The sequence below is a fragment of the Hirundo rustica genome, chromosome 1 (genome assembly GCF_015227805.2).
Source record: "Hirundo rustica isolate bHirRus1 chromosome 1, bHirRus1.pri.v3, whole genome shotgun sequence".
Classification (NCBI taxonomy): Eukaryota; Metazoa; Chordata; class Aves; order Passeriformes; family Hirundinidae; genus Hirundo; species Hirundo rustica.
This window is the reverse complement of record NC_053450.1, coordinates 44,225,960-44,249,918: the sequence shown is the minus strand read 5'-3', so window position 1 is coordinate 44,249,918 and position 23,959 is coordinate 44,225,960. Positions and strand designations below refer to the sequence as shown.

General features: G+C 43.4%; 1 protein-coding gene across 2 annotated transcripts in view; it reads right to left on the bottom strand.

Annotated features, from left to right (window-relative positions):
- Window positions 1–4,083: 4,083 nt before the first annotated feature.
- Window positions 4,084–23,959, bottom strand: part of GAREM1 (GRB2 associated regulator of MAPK1 subtype 1) — a 101,614-nt gene continuing 81,738 nt past the window's right edge. For both annotated transcript variants that reach the window (XM_040068262.2, XM_040068269.2), the window contains 3 exons: window positions 18,066–19,244; window positions 12,870–13,036; window positions 4,084–9,494 (listed from right to left, as the gene is read on the bottom strand). In XM_040068262.2, coding sequence (XP_039924196.1) covers window positions 8,582–9,494; window positions 12,870–13,036; window positions 18,066–19,244 — 2,259 coding nt within the window. In that variant the 3' untranslated portion in view covers window positions 4,084–8,581. The remainder of the gene's footprint in view (window positions 9,495–12,869; window positions 13,037–18,065; window positions 19,245–23,959) is intronic.

The window sequence follows — 23,959 nt, the reverse complement described above, 5'->3', positions numbered from 1 at the left end:
GGAGGGGTGCAGACAGCAGCAGCAGACCAGGAAGAGGATGAGGTTTGCTTGGACAAGGCAGTAGAGGTCCACGTGGGACTAGATTTGGGCAGCCACCCACTCCTGCAACTACACCATCAACTGTGGCAAGAGGCACTTAGACTCTGAAGACCAAAACGTAGCAAAGGAAGATGAGAAAATGAAAGGATGTGTTGGGTTGGGTTTGTAGGTGAAGTTGAGAAACCTGGATTTGTACTATTTATTGCTTTTTAAATTTGTATGCTTTTTATCCTTGGCCTGCCACATTCCTGCTGGAGGCTGTTTCCAAGTACTAGTTTTTAGCATTGTACAAGGAGCTCAGATTGAATAGTATAAAATAAAAATGAAGACTGTGGAATCTGTGAAATGACACTTCATTTTTCAGTAAAACCAGCTGTAGCAGAGAAGAATCACAAGAAGAAACAATATGTGCCCTTGGATTTTTTTTTTTTTTAATCAGGAAGGAAGGGTTATTAGAAACTTTATTCGATAGACAAAACTTTAAATATTAAAGGAATCAGAAGAGAAAAATGTTTTAGCTGTGAGCAGTAAGACAAGAGTAACCATAGATCTGAAAAGACACAGAGAGAGCAGTGTGGTCCTCTGTATTGCAGTTTCACTGATCTGTTATGAAAGGAGAAATTTCAGAGCCATGAAAATCAAAAAACTCTCCTGTTAAGACAAGCCGAGAATTTTGGTTGCTTGGCCTGGAGAAGGCTCCAGGGTGATGCTAGTGCTGCCTTTTAACATACAAAGGTGGCTCACAGGAAAGATGGAGAGAGGCTTTTTATCGGGGTCTCTAGCAAGAGGACAAAATGCAGTGGTTTTAAAATGAAAGAGGGTAGATTAAGTTTGGACATAAGGAAGAGATTTCTTAAGATGGGACATTGCAACAAGCTGCCTGGGGAAGTCTGGGTCCCTTTAAGTGTGCAAGGCTGGGTTGGAATGGGGCTTGGACCAACTTTGTCTAGTGGAAGGCAGGGGGGTGGATGAGGTGATCTTTTAAGGTCCCTTCCAACCCAAATGATTCTATCACTCAATGAAATACTAATCCAATGCAAATTTTCAGTCTTTTTTGAGGGATAAAACCACCCATGTTTTTCAGGAGGAAACTGCAAAGCCAGTTACCAGGATGGCCAAGGCTTCATTCACCAGGAGCAGAGGTTACTACCTAGGACTAGCACTTAGGACAGTTTTCAGCTGCCATATGTTTCTCCCACTTGCAGAGCTGCAGTTAAATAAATAAGATTAGCCAAGATATATGCAGCTCTTCAGGGCTCTGCCAGACATTCTGCCAGGTCTTACGCTGCTGATCTACTAGAGTTTCTTCCTGCTTTCTGTTTGCACTAATCCACTGGAAACCCAGCCCCAGAGACCTGCCTCGCTGACCTCCATATTCATTAAAAATAATTGTTGATACCATACAATGGAACAACACCGGCACAATTCCAATGTCTCCGTCTCATGACAGAGCTTTTGTGGGGTTGGCAGAGTCCTAATGAGTTCCCTAAACGCATCCATCACCCACGGCAGCCCCTCCAGCAGGTTCCATCCTCTGCGGCTGTGTGCCACTCTGACACAGTGTGGCACGTACAAGTACTACAGCATCCGCTGCCACACACAGCCAGGGGACACGTTCCCCCACTTCACTGCCAGTTCCTTAGGCTTGGCACCTTAGAAATGTTTTCTCCATCCCTATTTTTTTCCCTTTTATTCTTTTTGTCTTACCCCAGACTCCCTGTGAGGAGTGGTTTTCATTTATTCCAAGTGTGTTTGGCAAGAAATTCCTTTTGTCCCGCTCAAGAGTCAAGGGCATTTTGAGGTCTCGTTGAGCAATAAATAAATATTTGGGTCGTATTTCTGTCTTCCCATTGTGGTGGCATCATTACCCATCTTGAGCTTTCCACCTTTGGAATCGGATAGAAGAATGGTGAGAAGACACCTACTTCTCAAAGCCACCCTTCATGTCAGCTCTTCATTATGCCAAATAAGAATGAATATAAAATGATTTATCCTGGGGGAAAGGAGAAACGCCAGATTCAGGCAACTGAATAAAAATATAAAAACTGCCAGCTTTCAACAAAAATTGACCTTCATTCAGTGCAACAATCACAGGCAAGAGAAAAGAATTCTGCATACAGAATACAACTAATAGTGAGTTTTTGTGGAACAATCAGAGCTGCCGTTCCAACAGTCACCCATGCAGGCAGAGGTAGTGGTCAGCAAGGGGTGCCAAGGGAATCCCTAAAAATAATGCTGCCATGGAAGTGAGGCTGCTAGGGAAATGGTCCAGCAGCAGTGAGGTCCTAAGCAAAATCACCAAGGGCAACTGCCCAAGCAGGACCGATTTTATGTTCATTCTGCAATGGCAAATCCCATCATGTGCTCACAGCACAGAAAAAGGGGAGGACATGGGAGCTTCACCCAGGTTTGCAGCTTTGAGTCACTCTGTGCACAGGAGAAAGTGGTTACATGTGACGTGTGCATCTGGTGGCACAAAATGTGTTTATACCTGGGCAGCAGAGCGTGGTGTAGGGTGCCCCAAGCTAGTGATGACCTGAGCTAGCGCAGTCCTCTGCAACCAAGGACTTCAGGGATTAATCAGCAGTGACATGAGACAGGATGCCAGGCTCTGTCAGCACCCCAGGTCCCACAACAGCTCAAGGACAGGAGCCCCAGCAAGAGGGAGGACAGGGGATATGCAGACCTATCAGACACAGGTGAGCTCTACTTGGTTGTGTCACAGCAAGAGGAGAAGAATGTCCGAGAGCATTAACTTTGCCCTTTCCAAAGAGAAGAGAACTGTGTTTTCAGGTCCCAACCCTGCCTCTCTTCTTTATTCATGCTTATAGGTAGCCATGGTGACTAATCAGGAGATTTATGTCAGGCTTGGTGACTACTGAACATTATATATATATACCCCTTCCTGGTTAGAACAGCACTTTCCTGATAGGGAGATGGACATATTTTGATTTAGGCTACAGCCCTTTACATCCCCTGCATGCAGTGAATGCTATCCTGTAGATCTTTTTGCTCAGGCTGGAGCCAACTGGTCGGAGTATTCAAAAAACTGAACATTTTTCTTTCCTTTCTTAGGAGAGGGTATCAGAGATGTGCCCTAGACAGACTTGCTTGTGGTGAATGAGATTTTTCTTAACTTGTGAAAGCAATTCTGCTTCTCTCTGTCCCTCCCCTCACCCTGCTGTGATGCACATCCTGCCTCCAGACACACTTCTTCCCTATCCCAGATGTAAGGGTTGGAGGCAAGTAAACCCCATCTGTCTCAAACCCAACAGCAACTACTGTGTCAGATTCTGCCCTGCTTTATGTCTCAAAAACATATATTAATGATTCCCTCCATAAATCCTTCCACAACTACTGTTGTGCTGTAGTAAACTTTCTCTTGGCCTGGTATCAGCAAACGAAGCTTCAGCTCAAAGGAGTCTAGCACAGTAGCAACTTACCTGCATAACACGTTGATGGATGTAGAGTTGACATTTCCCTCCATTGTCAAATCGAAGGAAGTGAGAACAGGCAGCTTACAGCACAACATTATTTTGTCTCTGATTTCCTCCCCATCCAATAAATGCCTCAGAAAATTTCTGCAAAGCAGGAGTATTTGTGTATGGTCTTGCGCTCAAAAGCATATCCAAATTATAATTGAATGCTTTCCTCCAAAACAAAGATAATAGGGCTTGAGGAAATAATATTTTAGGTGAATGTCTGCTAGAGACAGGCAAGCTCTCGGGCAACAAATTCTTTGGAGAAACACAGCTTGATACTCTTGCTGAAGGGGAACCAGTGAAATTACAAGATAGGGAAAAGTAACGTGTCTTGAGAGGTAAAGTGTAAAAGCCTGATTGCTCCTCTCAATTATTCCAATCTTACTTTGCGAAATTCACTATTTGAGAAGTGCTTATTTCCAAATTATACTGAGATGAGCAAGAGGATAAGTCAGTGAAATTACTAAATGAAAACCAACCCTTTTATATAATACATGCAACCCGACCAGTTTAGTACAACAAATTCTGTACACATTTGAAGTATCATGAAAATAGTGTCTTTAATATACAGTTTATATACTTACAATACGCAGTTTAGATTTGTTCATATACATTACAGGGATATTTATTTGCACCTGGTTTAAATAACAATCTGCCTTCAGCCTTTTACATAAAAGCCCAAAACAGCACAGAATTCCTGCTTCGTTTTATAACGGAAATGTACTAAGCCAAAGTTTTGGGGCTTTTTCTTTTTTTCCCAAGTGTAACTTTTTTGACATACCCAAAGTGAATCTAAACAGCTAAGAACAAACATATTTTTAATACAATTCAGAAGATTGTCCAAGTCAAGAGAATCACTCTGCAGATTTTCACACCGAAAATTTGGTTATTACACACAAAAACTGTGAAGTCTGAGCAACTCCCAGACCACTAGGAGTTGAAGACATAACAAAATGAAGAGTCATTTATTGCTAGGTCTCAACAAGGGGCCTGCATTTCCCCACTGCCCTGCCATCCCTATAAATAAAAAGGACGATCCCTCTTGCTTATTAGGATTTCATCTGTACCTTCTGGTTTGCATACAGGAATGCTACAATTTCAGAGCATCAGCAGGAGGAGCCAGGAGAACTGGGCTAAGCTGTAGTCCTCTCATCGGGCTGGTGTTAGGCTGTTAAGTACCATGGTGTAACCCTCTGCCTGGACTGCAGGCAGGACTTGGCTGGCCTGTGCTACAGGCAGGCAACCCACTGGGAAGGACACAAGAAGCTGGTGCCAGCACAATTTGTTTTGTGGGGTAGCAATCAAGAAGTTGATTCAAGACAAAAACGTAAGAGGAAACAATTATTTATAGGCAGGTTTGAAACATGACGTGTTTTCAGGCAGCTTTGCTGTTTACGCTGCTTCTCTTGAAGCCGTTGTTGTGGAACAAAGTTCTTTTAAGTGGCAAGTAAACCTGTTCTATTAGAAAATATGCAGTAATACACAGTAAATTCCAACCCTTGCTTCTAGCTGAAAAGAACACTTCAAAATGTATTTCCCTTCTAATTTTGGATAGACCAAATGTTTTCTGTCTAAGTTTCTAGCCGTAGGCAATTTTTACAATATGGCAAGAATAAGAACACAAATAATGCACTCTGAGTTGCTGTCAACACAGGTTTGGTTAGCCAGGCAGGCAGCAAGACAAAGAATCTTAATCCTAGGCACAACGAGCATTTGAAAGAAACTAGCATTTCCCCTCAAGTTTCCTCTCCATCCCTCCCCTGCCCAATTCGATGTCCACTTCCAGAAAAGCCTCCATGCCAGAACCCAGCATCAATCCTTGTGCCAACACATGACAGCTGCATAGAAAGGATGTGTTTCCTGGTTCGGGACAAAGAGACAGCTCCATACAGAATGACATGACGTGGTTTTTGCTACCAAAACCCCCAGACAAAGAAAAACGCCAAGGATAACACACAGTTCAGACACTGATAACCAAGTAAGCACCAGAGGCCTTGTATTTATTTAATCTGAAGAAAGAAACCCAAGGTTAGGACTGGCCTATTTTGGTGGACTGCCTTGAAAATCTAAGTGATTTCAGGCCCACTCTGGCAAAATGCTCAATGTTTACAGCTCTCAGGCCCCAAAGACAACCAACACAACTCCCATCAGCATAGCTGGACTCCACTACTGCCCAAAACCAGATCGGTTTTCCCCACTGCTGGCCTCTGTGCTGTGCTTGGGAGTTGCTATAGCCTGGCTACCTATTGAAAGGTATCCCCTTCCATAACACAGGATTCAAAGGCTGTGCCACAACACTCCACATGCCCAGCTTGCTCATCACTCCCCTGATTTCACCAGAGCAGATACTTCAGTCCATCTTGTGTACCACAGCAGGTGGATCAACACCGGAGCCGTATAATTCACAGAACACAAATGTTACGAACACTTAAATGCCCAAAAATGGCTTTGGAAGTGAAGGCGATGAGTGGCTAAGGGCAAAAGAAGAAGTTAAATGCTAATACGTTATGCATAAAAGCAAGTAAGCAGCACCAAGACAGAATGAGACAACTGGAAGGCCATCAACAGCAAGTTTGCAGTTAGAGGTTTCAGCTGTACTTCAGTGCACAGGCTCAGCTTCTGCAATCAATGCATGTTTCTAGGCCTTTCTGTGGGCCAGTTCTATTCTGGTTTATGCACATGGGATGTTAATGCAGCACGGTCATGAACGCCAATTCCACCAGTCTCTGCAAGAATAACCACTTCAAGCAGGTAAACAGAGATAACAGAACAGGTGTGAATCCACAGTCAAAGAAAACTACTTTCTCAGGGATGTTAATATTCTGGGGTTGTAAGCAATAATTAATATTACCAAGACTGTATTTTTTTTTAATATATTTTAGGTTTTTTTTACCTAGAATTAACAAGCTGAGAAAAACAGTGGCACTTACCTGACATTAAAGATTTGGCCCTTTCATATTCGAACACTCATTTGACACAGTGAGGTTTAAAATGCAGTTGGTTTCAACTTGCTCGTGGTCTACCAACACACATATACATCTGAACAGTATCTGAATTTGATCTAGTCTTATTTGAAGCTAAAATATTTTAGAATGCTAATTAAAAAGCATTTCGAGAAAGATATTGATCTGTTGCTTAAAGTCAATACATTACAAAAAACAGGAGTATGAACTCTAGGGGGTTTTTCTATTGGGATATTTGTTGGCTCAATAGTACCCACAACAACTGGGTTTTGCTTTCTGGTTTGCATTACTGGAAGACAAATAATGCATCTTGGCTTTGGCATGGCAACATGACATGAAATGTGTCCCAACAACAGAAAGCTCTATTTGCTAATATTCTTTTTAATGAGTCAATATCGTTGAGAAAACAGGCAAATTCAGCCTTTTTACCTCTGCTCTGTATTTTTCCCTTGATGCTCCCAACTATGTGCCCTACAATGGAGATATTTTTTAATACAACAAAAAGGTAAGCAAGGCAGGTGATGGTGTTCTCCTGGACGGGGCTCTACTCAGCAGTAAGTGAAGGTGAAGTTGCTCTAGCTTTCCTAGCTCTAATCACCTGAGGATCCTGGGCATGCACACTTGCTGAGGAGGAAGGGATAACACAGATGGTTTCCTGAAGACCTCCACAAATCCTCAAATCCAAAGGCAGGGGGATCCTGGGATTATTTAGACACATTTTAGAGGGCTCCGTCAACTACAAGAAATCCACAAAGGACTATCAAAAGTTAATCCTATTCCTAGCTTTTTGAGCAGTTAAATTTCAGAGGTTTCCAGGGGCAGACTAATGCCCACTTACCATTTTTGTGCTTCCTTTTAACTGCTTCTTCCATGTGACATCTACTGCAGTGAGTTTCTGCAGCTGGGCAACTGAATTAGCACATCCTTTGATGCTACAGCCCCTCCCACTTTGACACCCACATCCTCCTAGCCCACTGCAAACAAAACAGGTGAACTGAAAAGATCACAAGCATTTCCTGTGGCATGGCCCAAAACCTCCCTCACAGCCCATTCTCAGCAGCATGCCACGCTCTGTTTCCGATCCCTCCCACCTTGCCAACACTGTCTTTCAAAGGCATGACACAGGAGCACTGTCACTTTCCCACACAGGCCAGACCACAGGAATAGGGGAGCAAGCACGTTTTCAGACAATCAGAACAGCAGCAGAAGAAACACAAGGAGTTGTTACCTTCCACCACAGCATGGCTCCTGCAAGGGCTGTGCTAGCAGGCTGCTGCAGCAGGCAGGATCTGCTGAGAAAAGAGCCTGTGCACTGAACTGCTTTTCCCATGAGAAAGCTGCACGACCAGAAATCATGCTATTTACTCCAGTCATCCGACTACAAAAGCAACTTTTGAAATCTACAGGTCATAAACTTTTAATTGGCCAGGGCAGAGTGGCTCAGTAGAAAATCCCCCTTCTCCCTCCCCTCTGGGCAATGAGCTAAGCACGACTCTTGGTTTAAAAACATTTAACTCTTTTTGCTCAAAGTAACGTGGAAAATGCATCCACGTTACAAATAGTCAGGAAGATGCTATTAATAAAAATAATGCTGCAAGAATAGTGTATTAGTGGCACTTCACAGCAATTCTTAACATTATCAGATGTAGTGTCAAAACCAATGCTTTTGTATATCTGCAAGTCACAGCATGTTGCCAAATATTATGTGAACAGAAATAATCCCTTAAGAAATACCTTTTTTTTTTTTTTTGCAGTTAACACAAAACTGTAAACAGGATTGGTGTGTGTCTTTCAGCATCAAATTGTTCAGTAATAAATACGACTAAGTCTAAACAGACTATGGAGTCAAAGTTCCCTTAGTGTCCAGTTTTTAGCAGCTGTTGAATGTTCAGGGATGCACGAAGGCACACCTCTGCAGATTTTCTACCTTTATTATTGACATAGAAAAAAAGTCCATTCACCACTGAAAAATGTTTATCTGCATAGTAAGAATTTTTCTACTACTATTTACAAGAAGGATTTTTAGTGCAAAAAACCAGGAAGTGATGTATTAGCTCAAATGTATCAAGTACAGTTTCACTAAAAAAATAGCCAGCATCACATCTTGGGCCGCCAGCCGTTAATGAACTGTAATATTTTCTTAACCTGCAATTTGCTTAGCTTGAAGTCTTCTGATAGGATTTCTTCTGTAAGCTGAACCAGTAAATTGCCATCAATCTTCTCTGTGACAAAAAATGATATGACATCTTCTGACAGACCAATAAACCTCAACGATTTAGATACTTCCTCTATCGAGAGTCCAGAAAGGTCTGTGGGCGGCTGCCAGGGAGAGCCGTCCCCACAAGACCTTGGTGCTAACTGGAGGTGGAGGGGAGATGAGAAGGGGTAAGACACAGAGAACGTATCCTGCATGCCCTTTTTAGCGAGATACTGATCTTCCAAGACGACTGGAGAGCCAGCTTTTGATTCCTCCTCGGCACCATCTATTTTCAGTGGCAAGGGACACGTGTCTGTGACTGTCTTATCTTCACTTGACTTCGGTGCCCGAGGAGGTAAGGCTGGACACGAATGGCTCTGCTTTGTGTTGCTGACTCCCAGAGTTTTCTCATCAGTGCAGTCTAGAGAGTAACTTGCTGACTTTGGACAGCTGGAGATGGTGTTTGTGAACTCTGCTGGAGTCAGCGGGGAGTACCCTGTTGGGAGCTCACACCCATCAAAGTCAAAAGTCAAAGGTGCTGGACAGTTTCTCTTTGGAGTACCTGGAGTCTTCTGTCTGGGGTAACTGTAGCTCCTGCTTGGATCAAGCAGGAAATCACTCCTATTCAGGCCTTCAGCAGTTCCTGAAAAATGGTTTGGCCAAGATAACCTCGAAGGCAGAGCTTCAGCTGCGGGGCTTCCCAAAGGCATAGTGCTCTCAGGCTCTTTGGATTCAGTTTTCATCATGTTACACGGGTAGCAGGAAACAGGTGTGCTCTCAGTTACGTTGGTGGTGTCGCTCTCTGTGACATTACTTAAGGAACAAAGCAGAAAGGATGTTGTTAGTAAGAAAAAAAATTAGCATTTCAATGAACTCATAAATCATCTGACAGAGTCAGAGGGTGACCATCACAAAGAAAGAATCTTCTTTCCTCCAGCAGAACTTTTCACATTTGAATTAGCATGTTTGAATTAATGCATTGACAGCTCTTTCACCCCTTCTACAAGCTTGACAAGATGCTGATATACCCAAAAGCCTCACGTCTTGTTTTTTCAAGCTCATAAAAAACTACATGTCTCTATTCAGTTCTGTGTCATCTCACAACTACTCAGTTTTTCACTGTGGAATTCCTGAGGGATACCACCACGGATAAGAAACAGCCTCACATACACTAGAAAGATGTTCTAATCCAGTACTTTTATATATATATACGCCACAGATGTGTCATGGTATGCAAAAGCTCATATGAGGGCAGGTCATCACTGCACTAGGCCACATGCACCACTGCAAAGTACAGAGACATGGAGTGAGTTAATGCTCACTGCCAAAGGAAGAGTTTCAGCTGGAAGGGTAAGCAGACCTGGATGGATGTGCCGAAGTATCAGGCTTTAAGCTTACCCAGAGTAACTTGTTGGTGTGTCTGGATCTTTAAAATGCTTTGATGTTAAGCTCTTCCTCTTCAAAGGCACCTAAAGAAAGGTACCCTGGATCCACTTCCAGGTGGTGAACTAAGCTCAGCCTGTCCAAGGGAACTGATGGTTTATATCCAGGTGTTCCCAAGAGACAGACATGACAACAAAAGCACGCAACCTGTTATCAAAAGCAAATGTTTGCTGATTTTATGCCACTTTCTAAAAGAAAATCTGAAAGATTGTGCGGATCTTTGGAATTTTGGTCAACTAAACCAGAACACTGGAAAAACAATTAGCAGACTTATAAAATCCTTAGTCAACACAACAGACAGAAACCAACAGTTGAAAAAAATTGTGTAATTACTCGCCCCTCGCTCCTGAAAACTAACTACTCAAGAAAGAAACTCAATTGTTACCCCATGACAGCTCAGTGAAAACTGCTTGAGAATGGAGCACCTCTCAAAAAACCAGTACAGTTTTCAATGGATTGACACAAAATTACTTCCCTGTGTGCTTACAGTGGATAAGAGAGGAAGCCAATCTAGACTTGCCCAGATCAAATACAAAGTGCAGATGTGTAAAAACAGCCCTAGTCAATATGACTGGAAAATATCTGTCCCAACAGATGCAGTTTCCCTCTTTCTAACCATCTCTCAGTCTCCATTCTGTGCCTTCCAAACTTTTCGTCTGTTTGTGTCACTAATACAAGTCTGACAGGTAAAGCAGCTGGATGTTTATAATAGGAGAGATGGGGTTTTTCCCCCTCAACAGGGACACACCATCAACCAGTCACTTCTGGCTACTGAAAGTCCAACTGGTGTATTGCACACGGTGCAATACATTTTTTCACAAACCAAGCCATCAAGCTGAGAAAACAGTAAGTGAGGTGTTGTAAACAACCAACCATACAGAGGAATTAAATTGATTGATCCTGTTTCTGTTCTCTAATTCCATACTAGAACTGGAAAATTGATTTCAAAGATTAATGGAATTTCTGAAAACTGATAAAGTAACATTTTAACATTTTTGAAGTGCTTCTTTATTCATCCTCCACTAAAATGAACTGCCTGGGACCCAGTACGAAAGGATGCAAGACAAGCCTCAAATACAGCTGAAGTAAGGTATCAGGCATTTTTAGAGGCAGATAAGGACAAATCACATTGACTTTTTTTTCTGTTTAAAATACTGTCTACAGCCTTTCATGATCCAGAAAACAAGATCATTGATATAAATGGCAAAGCACAAAGGCAATTTTCTAGTAGCTTCCTCTGCAGCACCAGGTCAGCTCTACCAAAATGGAGACATCCGGTCTGGATCCAGCTGGAGATTAATTTCATGCAAATACTGTGAAAGTCAAGGCAAATCATAGAATCACAGAATTGTTTAAGTTGGAGAAGACCTCTAAGATCATCAATCCAACTATTAATCCAGCACTGCCAAGTCCACACTAAACCATGTCCCCAAGTGACACATCTACATTTTTTCTGAACACTTCCAGGCATAGTGACTCCAACACCTCCCTGAGCAGCCTGTTCTAATGCTTGACAGCCCTTTCCATGAAGAAGTTTTTTCTAACATCCAATCGAAACCTCCCCTGGTGCAACCTGGAGCCTTTTACTCTCATTCTATTGCTTGCTAGTCAGGAGAAAAGACTGACCCCCAACTCACTATAAACTTTTGCATTTCTGAGAAAATTCACTTCTGTTTTCCTAGTTTTTCAGAAGGCAGATGTATTCTTAGCTATAAAAAGAGAAAGCAGCATTTGGTGGGCCCCTAAAGCTGGGAGGTCTTGTGCTCAGCCTCCTGTGGAGTAGACCTTGACAGAACTACCCAACAGGCTTTCATAAAATAAGCAAGCAGCCTTGATCTAGAGTGATCATTGCCAGATCCACAACACTAAGCTGCAAATGTGCAGTACGATTTAGTAAGGCAATTCCAGCATAAGTTATTATACCAACTGTATCCAGGCTGAAATTAGTTCAGCGATGTTTGAGATGAATTTGTAATATCCACACAGGTAGGACTGTGTCATTGAAGGAGTACCAAAAAAAAGGCAAGAAGACATCCAAGGCAAAAAGGAGGTGATGCTTCAGAAGGTACATATACTTTCTGAAGGACACTATCACTAAGAAAAGCTATGCAGCCACATAATTCAGAATTTATTGTCAACTTTCAACAAGCCTGGGTAGATCTTCCAGCTTGTGGGTTGGGTTTGTGCTGAGGTGTGTTTGATGTGGAAGCTGTCTGGCCCCCTTCTGCTACACCTCACTTTGCACTCAGTGGTGTCTGCTGGTCTTTCTGTCCTCCGTTGCATCCACCCCGTAGGTTCCCATATAGTTAGCACAACACATTTCTGGATTACCACATTCTTTTTGTGTCCCTGATTATCAGAGCTGGCTGCACTGCATGCAGCACTGAAATCCCACCCAAAAACTAGCTTTGAGGTGGTCTGGTTTGAAGATTCAAGCCTTTCAAGAAACACGGAGAACTATACATGATCTTTTAACTAGACAGCCTATGTCACCTAAGAGTGATATTGCTTCCAGCAGTGCATGCAGGTGTTTAATATAAACTGCTATGTCCTATCTAGTAAAGCACAGTTTCTACTGGAGCTTTTCTTCCTTTTGAATATTTAAAAATAACTTGACAGGTTAGCCCTTTTCACTAAAAGTCAGCAAGTCTGACACCACACCATGCCTTAGAAACAAGCGCCTTCAAAAAGAACAGTGCTAAATTCAACTTTCTCAGAAAGTGCTCCCACAGGTCAAACACATACATGTTGTGCAGTCCTGAAGAGTAATAAGACAGAGTGGGGCTGGGAGAGCGGGTCTGCTGTCGAGCAGGTTTCACTGTGCGAGGAGGGATGGAAGGACTGGTGGAGGATGGCTTCGAACTCCGTGGTGGGACCGGGGGAGCGTTGAGGAGCCTGCATTCCTCTTTAACCTGTACAAAAGAAGAACATGTAAGCAAGCAGCAAGAAAATCTGCGCAACAGCAGCCTCAACCAGATGAAGCACATCTGGTTCTGCCTTATTCTTTGAAAGGAAATAATTAAAAAGGGAGGAGAAGAGAGAAATGAAAAAGTATATACATTTGCAACAGTATGTAGCTGTCAAAGAAGTCCAAAAGAACACTTTGCCATTGGTAGAACTACCATCAATCTTTTCTAGGGCACATTTCAGCAGTTTGATATCCACTCATTTAAAAAGTAGCAGCAATGAAACAACGTTAAAGAACCTTCCAGTGACACAGAAAATCAGACAGACTGTTCCTGGTATTATACATTCTGTAAGGAGCAACTCATTATGCCTAAACTTCATTAGCGTTGTTTATTTAGATGAAATAAACCAAGCTTATGTAATGAAAAGATCTCAATATACTTTGATGTTTCCTGACTTACTTCACCAGTGATAGTCAGTCACCCAGCTCTAAGATGATTCCCAGCCTCCCTCCCTCAGGAATAGTACATTTATCTCGTATTTACCAGCTTCTGCATTCAAACTTGGAGCTTCAGGCCTTCTGTGGCTGCCAAAACAGGGCAGGGTAAAGCTGTCCAGAATGTACAAGGGGAAAGGTGTACACCCAGCCGACAGGTCTGCTCTGTGCAGCCAGACAACTCACAGCTTAAAAAACACAGCTGTAGCATTGATCACTTGAAATTTAGTGTGGTGTGGCTGTGTAGGTGCAAAATGCCAGGATCCATCCCCACAGAAAATATGATGGGATGAAGGACTTCATCTTATCAGGATGTATTTGGGAGAGCAACTTTATTTAGTAGGGCTAGAAGTGAGAAGGCTGCTGAAAATTCGGCTGCGAGGCAGGATTTTTAATGATTCACCACCTGCCCCTGGGCCGGAGGAGACCTTTATGTTCTCCTTGTCTGAAACAGTCTTAGATGCATCAGAAAAGGGAAATTATTTTTGTGTTTGAAAGTTGGAGTTTATTTTTGAATTTTACAACACTGCAGAACTAAAAGTTATCTTAGCAATTCTGCAACACATAATTAGCAATTAAAGTGATTTAATTTATTTAAAAACCAAATAAATGTGGAACTTTTTGCAATCCACTTCAGTGCTTTCAAAATGCAACAACATATTTAGTACTTTTGTGAAATGGAAAACTGGGGACTAGGACATTGTAGTACATTTTTCCCCTAATTCAAAACAAGTCAAAATTACAGGAAATGCCCAACAGCATAAAACACTGAAATAAATCTTGTTCTAAGGGTTCTTATTTGCTCTTTCAAGGAAAGGGATGAATCAATTTTATTCATGTTTGTTATTGAATTCAGGCATAAAACTCTTCAACCATTTTAGCGTTGTGCCCCAAGGATTCCTGAAGACTTTTTCCCCCCCCAAGTCAGAACAAGCAAAGTTAATACTGAATGCTATTGAATATATATCCATGGGGCTAGAGAGACCATTCAGGGGAGCTCCTGAAGCACAGCAGATGGTCAAAGGCTTAAAGCTTTTCTTTCCTGGGAAGACTGAGGAATTCAAAGGTGCTGGCACAACAAACTGTGCCAAACTCCCTTGCTTGACCCAGATTGCAGATCAGAACGGAGCCATAAATAATACTTTTGCAGTCCCAATTGGTCCCTGTCACAAAACCACAATTACAGCTGCCACACATAGCCTGCAGGAAAACCAGCAGAGGAATAAAAATGAGAGATTTTGCAGAGTAAACTGACGAAAGCAAGGGGATGCTTCAGGAAGGCCATGATCACTAGGTCCAAGAGAATGGTAATGAAATAAATGGAGGAGATGAGTGGAGCAGCCACGGTGTGACAGAACAATGACCTGCTGCTCCTAGCTGGAAATACGCTTTGCCCTGGAAGCACTAGGTGTCACATGGCTGTCAGATACAGATAAAATATATTTATACTGCACAACCTGAAACTTCTATTTGACACTGAACTCTCTCATGATCTAATCCTCCTTCCTGTGACCTAGGAATGGTGACCCATTTCTAATGGCATGAGGTACTACATTAATTTTAAGACCTCTGCTCCTTTTCCTTGCTGCCATCCCGAGCCCTGCCAGCACCACCTGGGCCCTGGGGTGTCACTGCAGAATCTGGACATCGGGGGTGCCCATTGCAGTGATCAGCTCTGAGGCTGCCTGGATAGAACCCGCCCTGTTACCAGCCTGACTGCGAGCGTAACACAGAGCAGTTCCATGCTCCTCACCCACAGGAGCCTGAACTTCCGGTGCACTCCATTAGGGATGTGCTTTGTATCAATCAGGAAAACAGCCTCTGGTTTTATGCAAATTAGTGTTTGGGGAATGAAGAAATTACTAATTTACAGGCCTTAATTCAGAGGTTATTCCCTCCTCCTCCACCTTCTGCCTTCATGCTAGTTTGATTTTCTGAAAGGTATTTAGAAAATACACATGATATATCACAATACTCCATGCTGCTGGAGAGAAGAAAACCAGAACACCTTCTGAAATACCCAGGTTCCTTTCCTGTCCTGCAAATAGCTCCTGGACACACATTTTAAATTTAGTGCAAAAATACAATTACCAGCCAACTTTTACACAGAAATGCTATGGAATATCATTCTAGAGGGAGTGATGACTAAACCGCATGTTCACCAGCAGCTCCTGAGATCTACTTACTCTATAAATACCTACATGGAAACCATGCAAACATCTCCTCAGCCCCAGCCCACAGACGAATTCTGTAGGTCACTGAAACTCACTCCAAAGCTGTTCCAGGAAGCCATAAAAGCAAGTCAAAATTATTATAATCTATGGAAATGTAGGGTTTTAGTTTTATTTTTAATGGGGCTACACCCCCTGCCCACCTCTAAATCCCACCTAATATCTTTAGCAGAAGTTATTTCTCCAAAATGGCTAGAAGGCAACACTGAAATTGCTGACAGCACTCACACATTACCTCAGTAATGTAAGACACACATGACAAAAGTGCCACGCTTTCCAAAATAATTCCAAAGGGCAGCATACACATCCACCCCAAGTGTCACCCTGCGGTCCCCAGAAGGGAGTCATGAGGACTCCTCAGGTATGAGGATCCACACTGCTGCTGTGCAGGTGCTCCACAGCTCTCCCAGCACCCCACTGCCCACACCTCAGGGGTGACTGCAAGATCTGGGCAGTTGGCACCCCCATGCCACAAGGGCAGCCCTCACTTCGCTGCAGGGGCAGCCTTCCTCCCTCACCACCCCTCTGACCCTCAGCAGAAGCAGTTCAGCTTACAGAAATCAGCAGGAAACAAATCATTTTCCAGATCCAGACCTGGCTGCTTGCCCAGGCACAGGAGTGCCAGAGCCAGCACGAAAGCGAAGCCAGGACGATGTGTCTGGGAAAGGAGGAGGAGGAGGAGGGTAGGACCAGCCCCACGCCGTTAACATCAGTGTAGGCTGCCAGGGAGTCTCATCCCAATATGGTGCTGCTGGGCATTTGTCCAAGAGTCTGTACAAAGTGTCAGCGCATACCTGACCTCAGTGGCAAGGAAACGCTCTTGGGTTCCTGCACTTAACATTGCACGTAAACACTTTGCTAAGAAGACATAATGTCTTGCCTATCCTGGCTGCTCAAGCTCCTGCATTTGCTTTTCGGGGAAGTTTTGGTGGCACAGCCCAATGGCTGTAGTTGGCCATTTTGTACCTGCATGGTGTCCTCCTCCCCTCTCCTCGCTGCACCTCCCCAGGAAGCAGAGAGCCTGGCCAGGGGCATCCCCACAGAAATCCACTGCAGGCTAACCCAGCACGAATGAACACATCTCAAATGAACACAGCTTTCAACCAGGTTGTAACCTGATTCATGAGGGCAAGGCTACACCCAACACTACTGGACTGTTGTTAGATGGCAATAGGAAAGGTATGGGATCATCATGGTTCGCTGCAGTTTGGTCTCAAATTAGTCTTAATTTACTGTACAGCCATGCTCTTGAAATCACCATAGGGCTTGCAAGTGGAATGGTATTTTTTTAATTCCAGAAAAACCCTTGCAAAACAGATTTGTTAAATAATGATCTACACCAAGATTCGTGGGATATATGTATCATTGACATTTTGCTAAAGACTACTAGACACTCTTTCCTGAGGGAACCTTATTTTCTTTTCCTTTTTTTTTTTTTAATAATGCTTGGAACTATATCAAGAGACCACATAATAGGTGGATTCTCCAGCCAGTCCACATAAACGTCTGTTGATAAAATACATTTGCATTTTTCCCTCCAAAGTCTCCATGACATTTCAGGTTTGGAGAAGAAAGGTCTCCCATGAGTTTTCATTAAAAACCTTAGGCCAGGAAACATGCTCTGTTTGCAACTGAGTCCCCTAGAAGGCTCATTTATCAATTCTGCAAGGCTCCTATTTAAACATATTTTCTTTCAATAAGCAGTCCAGAGTGATTAGTTCAGGTCTAACTGTCTAGTTTGATAAAGCTTCCTTGAGGACAAGGACACAATATTCTTCAGAATCTACTATCAGATCATAATAGAGAAGCCAATCTCTCATTTACAAACACTTCAAATCTGTAAAAAATTCTAGCTGTTCTCATTATCAGAGCTTATTAACTGAAGACACACTAAGGCAATCTGAGGCGTTTCCAAGTGGGGTGACGCCCCATACACTGGCCACAGAAAATATGAGAAAACATGGAAGTAACTAGAGAGATGACGTGGAAAGCAAGAGAACAAAATGACTCGGCAATTCTTAGACCTTGTTTGTATGAGCAAGAAACCCAAAATAAATATCACCTGAAAGTATCGGGATTAAGCTACCAGTTCAGTAGTATTAAATATACTCCTGTGATTTTAAAGACATGGTTTACACACAGTAGGAAACCAGCTGAAGTTGCACATCTTGCAAAGTTTGACTGTTCCCTTGCCCTGTATGTGCCCTTCCCCCCTCCACCAAGTATTCCCTAAAAAGATCTGCATGCAAACTCTTCAGACAGCTAAAAAAGGAAACAAACAAACATAAATACTGCTGACTGACTTACTGCTTCTGATTTGGGAGGCACTGGAGGTGGAGGTAGGGAAGCATCTGAAGACTTTGTGGTTGTTCCGATAGTTGCAGGCACAGGAAGAGACGCGGTGCCACACTTTGATCGGAAAGATCCTCTGTAGTTGTCACACTTATTCTTCTCACTTAGCGAGCAAGAGAGAGGCTGATCACCACTCTTTCCAGACCCTTGGTCCAACCAGAGTTCTTCATAAGGAAGTTCTGGTTTTGTAGGCAGAAACATCGATTCTTCGCTAACTTCCGGGAAAAGGTAATCACTGCTACTGTCCCCGGACTCCTGGTACTGAAGAGCATCATGAGAGAACAGGGCCCACTCGTTACACAAGTCTCTGCAGCCGTGGAGGTTCACTTCGCTATTCCCATGCAAGTTGTTCCCATAGACGCACACGGAGAGCCGGTGGAAGGACTGCGTGAGCTCGTCCCGCGCGTAGCTGAGCGAGTTTGGCACGTGGCTGTGCCCTGTGCACCGGCTCTTCTTCGGGCTCTTGCATTCGTCATTCCAGTCAGTCTTCACATCTCGCACGGCACGGGAATACTCGTCTATGTCAAACTGTTCCTGGCATATATTGAACCAGTGCTGGATGAGGGGCTCGTGCCACAGCTCCCCCTTCACCACACTATCAGGTAGAATAAATTTCGGAAGTGTCAAGTGCAAGGGAAAATGCATGGGAATGATTTTGTTTCCACGAAGAACGCAACAAACGACCACAGTCTTGGTCTGAATGTTGACAAACTTGTACCTGTGCCCCTCACGGATAAAATGCAGGTCATAAGGGTTTCTTGGTGTAGGACTCGGCACAGTCACGTTAACGGGCAGCCTGGTTTTTTCTACTATATTGCGAATCGTGTGCTCACCCTCTTGCATCTGCACCTCCAGTGGGCTGCGGGTGCTGAACTTGCCCTTACACTGGAAAGGGAGACTGATGCTCTCGTTGGTCCTGTGGTTCATGCAGATGAGACAGGGCATTTTGCCTCTGCCTAGCTTACTAATTGAATTGAGCTTCCCGATTTTTTTGAAGATGGTGTTGAGCCGTGACTTCTCCTTGGAAGATTTTGCATAAAGGATTTCTGCTTGCCCCATTAAAGTGAGCTCATCCCCAGTACTAAGGGTAATGTTGTAAACTTCAGTGTCTTCATTGCACTCACCTGAAGCTACCTGCAAAATAATAATAAAAAATTTGGTTTCCCTCCAATACTTCAAATCACATCAAATCTCTTGAGACTGAACTTATAAGACTATGTATTGGAAAAAATGAAAGTAGTTTTATTTGAATAGCTGACTGGTCAAGTGCAAGGTGATTAACCTGAAGCTCAGCTAAGTAACCTTAAAATTTTCAGCACATTCCCGCATCTTACTTGAGAGGAAAGAGCCACCTGAAACTGCCAAAGGGGGCATGAGAACAAACATAAACATTTTTAAAAGAAAGGGCAAATCCATATATCCCAGCAGTTCAAACAGCTGCTTGTGTGATACAGCTATGGCAGACCATGTCTGGATTCCCTTGGGTATCTTTTCCCTGCACCCTTTTTTGCTGTTTGTTATAACTTATTTGCCAGGCTCTTGAGGGAAACAAACTTCTTTCACCATCTTCAGCTCCCTGAGGAGCAGAAAAGGTGATTTCATCATTACAGATGAAGCATATCCCTTTGATATAATCCTTTCCAGGCTAGGGGGAATGACAGATGACATCTATTCCCTGAAGGAGAAATCAAGAATATCGGCCTAGCTCATATGCCTAACTCCCCCCACCCCGCTTTGCTCTCCTAGCCATAGACTTCCTTCCTCATTTTTTGATCATAATTGCAATTTAAGAGATTAAACAACATATGCACAGCCATGTGTGAGCTTTTCTAGTATGGAAATTGTACCAGGAAAAACCCACTACAAAACAGATGTCCAAGGCTCATTTGCTCCCCAAGTTATTTCCTTATGCCTGAAATAACTCTTTATAGACAAGATTGCTCTGCCTCATATTTGAGTGGTTTACCATGAAAAGCCCTTTTCAGGGACCTAACAGAACCCACCCAATTCTTTGGTAGCAGCAGATTTCTACTCATAAATGAAGGTGCACCAGATAAACACCACTGGTCTGTTATAGAGCATTTTATTTGAGAAACTGAACATACTAAAGAAATTGCCAATGAAAACACATGCTAAAACTGTATATCCCTTCCTCACCTCCAAAACCCCTAAAGACTTAATGGACTTGAGTGAAGTTCAAACTCCAGGCTTCAAACCCTGGTATCATCACAGAATAGCCGCTGCATGAAATCAAAGCTGTAATTCCAGTAAGTTAATAACTGACAAGCACAGTGAATAATGCTTCCTCTTGTAAGGAAGCAATCTCCCTGTATTTGCAGAACTGTGATTATATTCCGCAAGCCTCTCGGAGCGATTGCACAGGCAGCTCAGGCGAGGTGTGCCGCCTTAGCACTTCAGGCTCGGGGCTTCCGGAGAGGAAGTCATTCAAACCCTGAATTATCTACACAAACACTAATTGGTCTAATCCAGGAAACCACTAGGATTTATGGTACGTAATACTCATTCACAGTTCGCACCACTGGCCTGACAGCATTTTGAAACACCACGACGTGAAAGGAAAGCACTGCGGGTTCTTTTGCTGACAACACCCGTGTGACGTTCATTGCCGGTTTCTCCTAGAACTGTCACAGAGCGCTGCATTGGAGCTGCAGCCACATAGCTCTGCCTTTGAGGGACTGATAGGGCTGAGGAGACACAGGGCTCTGTGCCTGTACCATGCAATCTCCCCCCTCTCTGAGAGGGTGTTTTCTCTAAGAATATCGGTTTCTAGAATCAACAAGTCCCTGCAAACAGCTGCTTTGACAACACCAGCTACACTGCTGGATTTGTCACTTGATGCTGCATGATCACAGCATTTCCTCACTACTTGTGGGACACTGTCCGGAGTGAGGGAGGTGTCACAACCTACAGCTGTGGGAGCTCCTCCTCAGCCAACTTACAGTTCCCTGGTGACTCACAAACAAACAAGCCACTGTAGGAGGAAACGGTGGGTCAGATGTGAAACCACAGAGGTAACTAAACAGCTGAGTTCTACAATGAAGGTCTCACGGAGCAGCTACTTATTGATATCATCCACTTCAACTGGCCAAAAAGCAAACGGGCTTTTAGAGTCAACTGGCATGTTTAAAGGCAAAATTATTTTCAATCAGAAACACCAGAAAACATTCTTTCATTGTTAAATAAATATAGTCACAGGATCATTACAGGTGAAATAAAGCTGAATTTAACCTTCGATGTTTGTACAGATGGGGGACTGAAATGCTGGAGAGCAGCCCTGTAGAAAGAGACCTGGAGGTCCTGGTCCATGGCAAATTTAACATGAGTCAGCAGTGCCCTGGCCAGGAGTGACAACTGTGTCCTGGGGTGCATCAGGCAGAGCATCGCCAGTCAGGCAAGGGAGGGGATTGTCCCACTCCGCACTGGGATGGCCTTGCCTTGAGTGCTGGGGGCAGTTTTGGGGGCCACAATATAAAAAAGACATTAAGCTCTTATAGAGCATCCAAAGGAGGGCCATGAGGATGGTGAAGGGCCTTGAGGAGAAGCCGTATGAGGAACAGCAGAGGTGACATGGTCTGTTCAAGCCTGGAGAAGACTGAGGGGAGACCTCATTGCAGTTACAACTTCCTCATGATGGGAAGAACAGAAGCAGACACTGATCTCTTCTCTGTGTGACGAGTGACAGGATTCAAGGGAACGGCCTGAAGTTGAGTCAGGGGAGGATATCAGGAAAAGGCTTTTTTACCCAGAGGGTGGTTGGGCACTGGAACAAGCTGCCCAGGGAAGCGGTCACAGCACCAAGCCTGACAAAAGTTCAAGAAGCATTCGGACAATGCTGTCAGGCCCATGGTGTGATTCTTAGGGTGTCCTGTTCAAGGCAGTAAGTCGGACCTGATGTTCCTCGTGGGTCCCTTCCAACTCAGTATATTTTATGATATTCTACAAAAAGAAAGATGATGCTGTAGTTGTAGTACAGCATTCTGAGAAAAATACTGTTCTGCAATCTTCCTTCTAAACAAAAATATAAGGTATTAGCTGCTGTTCAAAATTATATTAGAAACTGAAAACAGGAAATTAAGAGTTTAAGACCATAGACATTTATCTCTTTATCTCTACTAAATTCTACTTACAGTGATGTTAAGATTGCTGATACATCCCACTGGCTCCTCATACTTTAAATTTGGTAGGTAAATATCTGTTCTAGAATTTTGGCAACAAAGATATACCATACATATCATATATATATATTTCTCGATACAAGTAACAGTGCACAGATACTGATCAGCTTTTGTTCTTCAGATTAGAAGGGCTAAGGATCATTAGGCTAAATGATCCTTACTTTGTCCTTGTAGCAATGACATATGAAAATCAGACTTGTTCTGTCATGTTCACTCAAACATTTCACTTTATCAACAGCCACAAAACTTACAGAAAAATCAACAAAGAGCCATGGACTTTATCTTGGCTTTACACTGCCTTTTGTGAGCTCCACAGGGCCTCCAGAAGCCCAGGAAACAGTCATGCAGAGCATTTCCTAAAAACAGATGGGACAAGAAGAAATGGCCTCAAGTTGCACCAGGGGAGGTTTAGACTGGATATCAGGAAAAATTTCTTTACCAAAAGGGTTGTCATTCACTGGAACAGGCTTCCTAGGAAAGTGGCTGTGTCACCATTCCTGGAAGCATTTATAAGACGTGAAGACGTGGCACTTAGGGACACAGTTTACTGGTGGACTTGGCAATGCTGAGTTAATGCATGGACTTGATGATCTCAAAGGTCTTTTCCGACCTAAATGATTCTGTGGTTCTATGCCAAATAGTACACTTACAGACAACATGAAAGTGCATATCATAAATTATTCCTAGAAGGCATTGTGGGTAGCCCCACACCAGACCCATCTCCCTCTAGGCTTTCAGCACAGACCCAGCAGGAACGGCATCTTCACATGAGAGCATTCTCTGGGCAGCCTCTGCTTCCTGCTATGCAGTAGCTGCTGGGATGTAGCAGAGACCCACACTACTTCAACACTTGGACCTGCTAGTGTCAGGTCCCAGCTGCCAAACGTGACACAACATATCACTGGCATATGATGGACACTGCAGGGCAGAGTGGCAGAGGTAAGGTGGTCCAGATCACAGACTTGCGCAGAAGTAATCATACATTTTTCTGATAAACTCCTAAAGTCTCATAATAGTTCTGGAAAAAAGGTAACACTACAGAACGCAGAAAACACCCAAGAAGCTTTCACTCAGCTGCATCACATATCCAAGGAGGGCTTTATAAATTTTAAAATATTGTTTCATGCACTGTAAGAAAAATTCCTGCAGTTTTACTTTGCACTTGTCCCTCTTTTGCTCTTCCCAGCCAGTTTTCATCAGCAACAGGTGAGAACAACCAGTGATCTCAGCTTTGTGAAAGAGGCAGTGCTTGCCACACTACACTCCAAAGCCATCTAGGAATCACTAGTAGATATTCCAGCTGAACAGTAAGTGCAGAAGACCCACAGAACCAGAACTTCCTCCCTGTCACACCTGCCTTCTCCCCTCCAACTGCCAGCTGTTGATCCACACTATCTGTTCACTACCGATGCCAGGATACTGGCCAGAAAGTTTACAGGCATACAGACACCTTACCAAACACACTGCAAAACAGCAGTGGTCTAAGTCACTACCATATTTTATATTTTAAGACTCATGCAATTTCAGTAACATTGAAAAGCCAACTGTTAGGTCCTGCAGAAGACAGGCATCAAAAAAGCAATGAATGACTATTTAGGAAACATTCTTTTGGAAAAGCTCAGGTATACTCTTCCTTTGGCTTAAGCAAAGTCT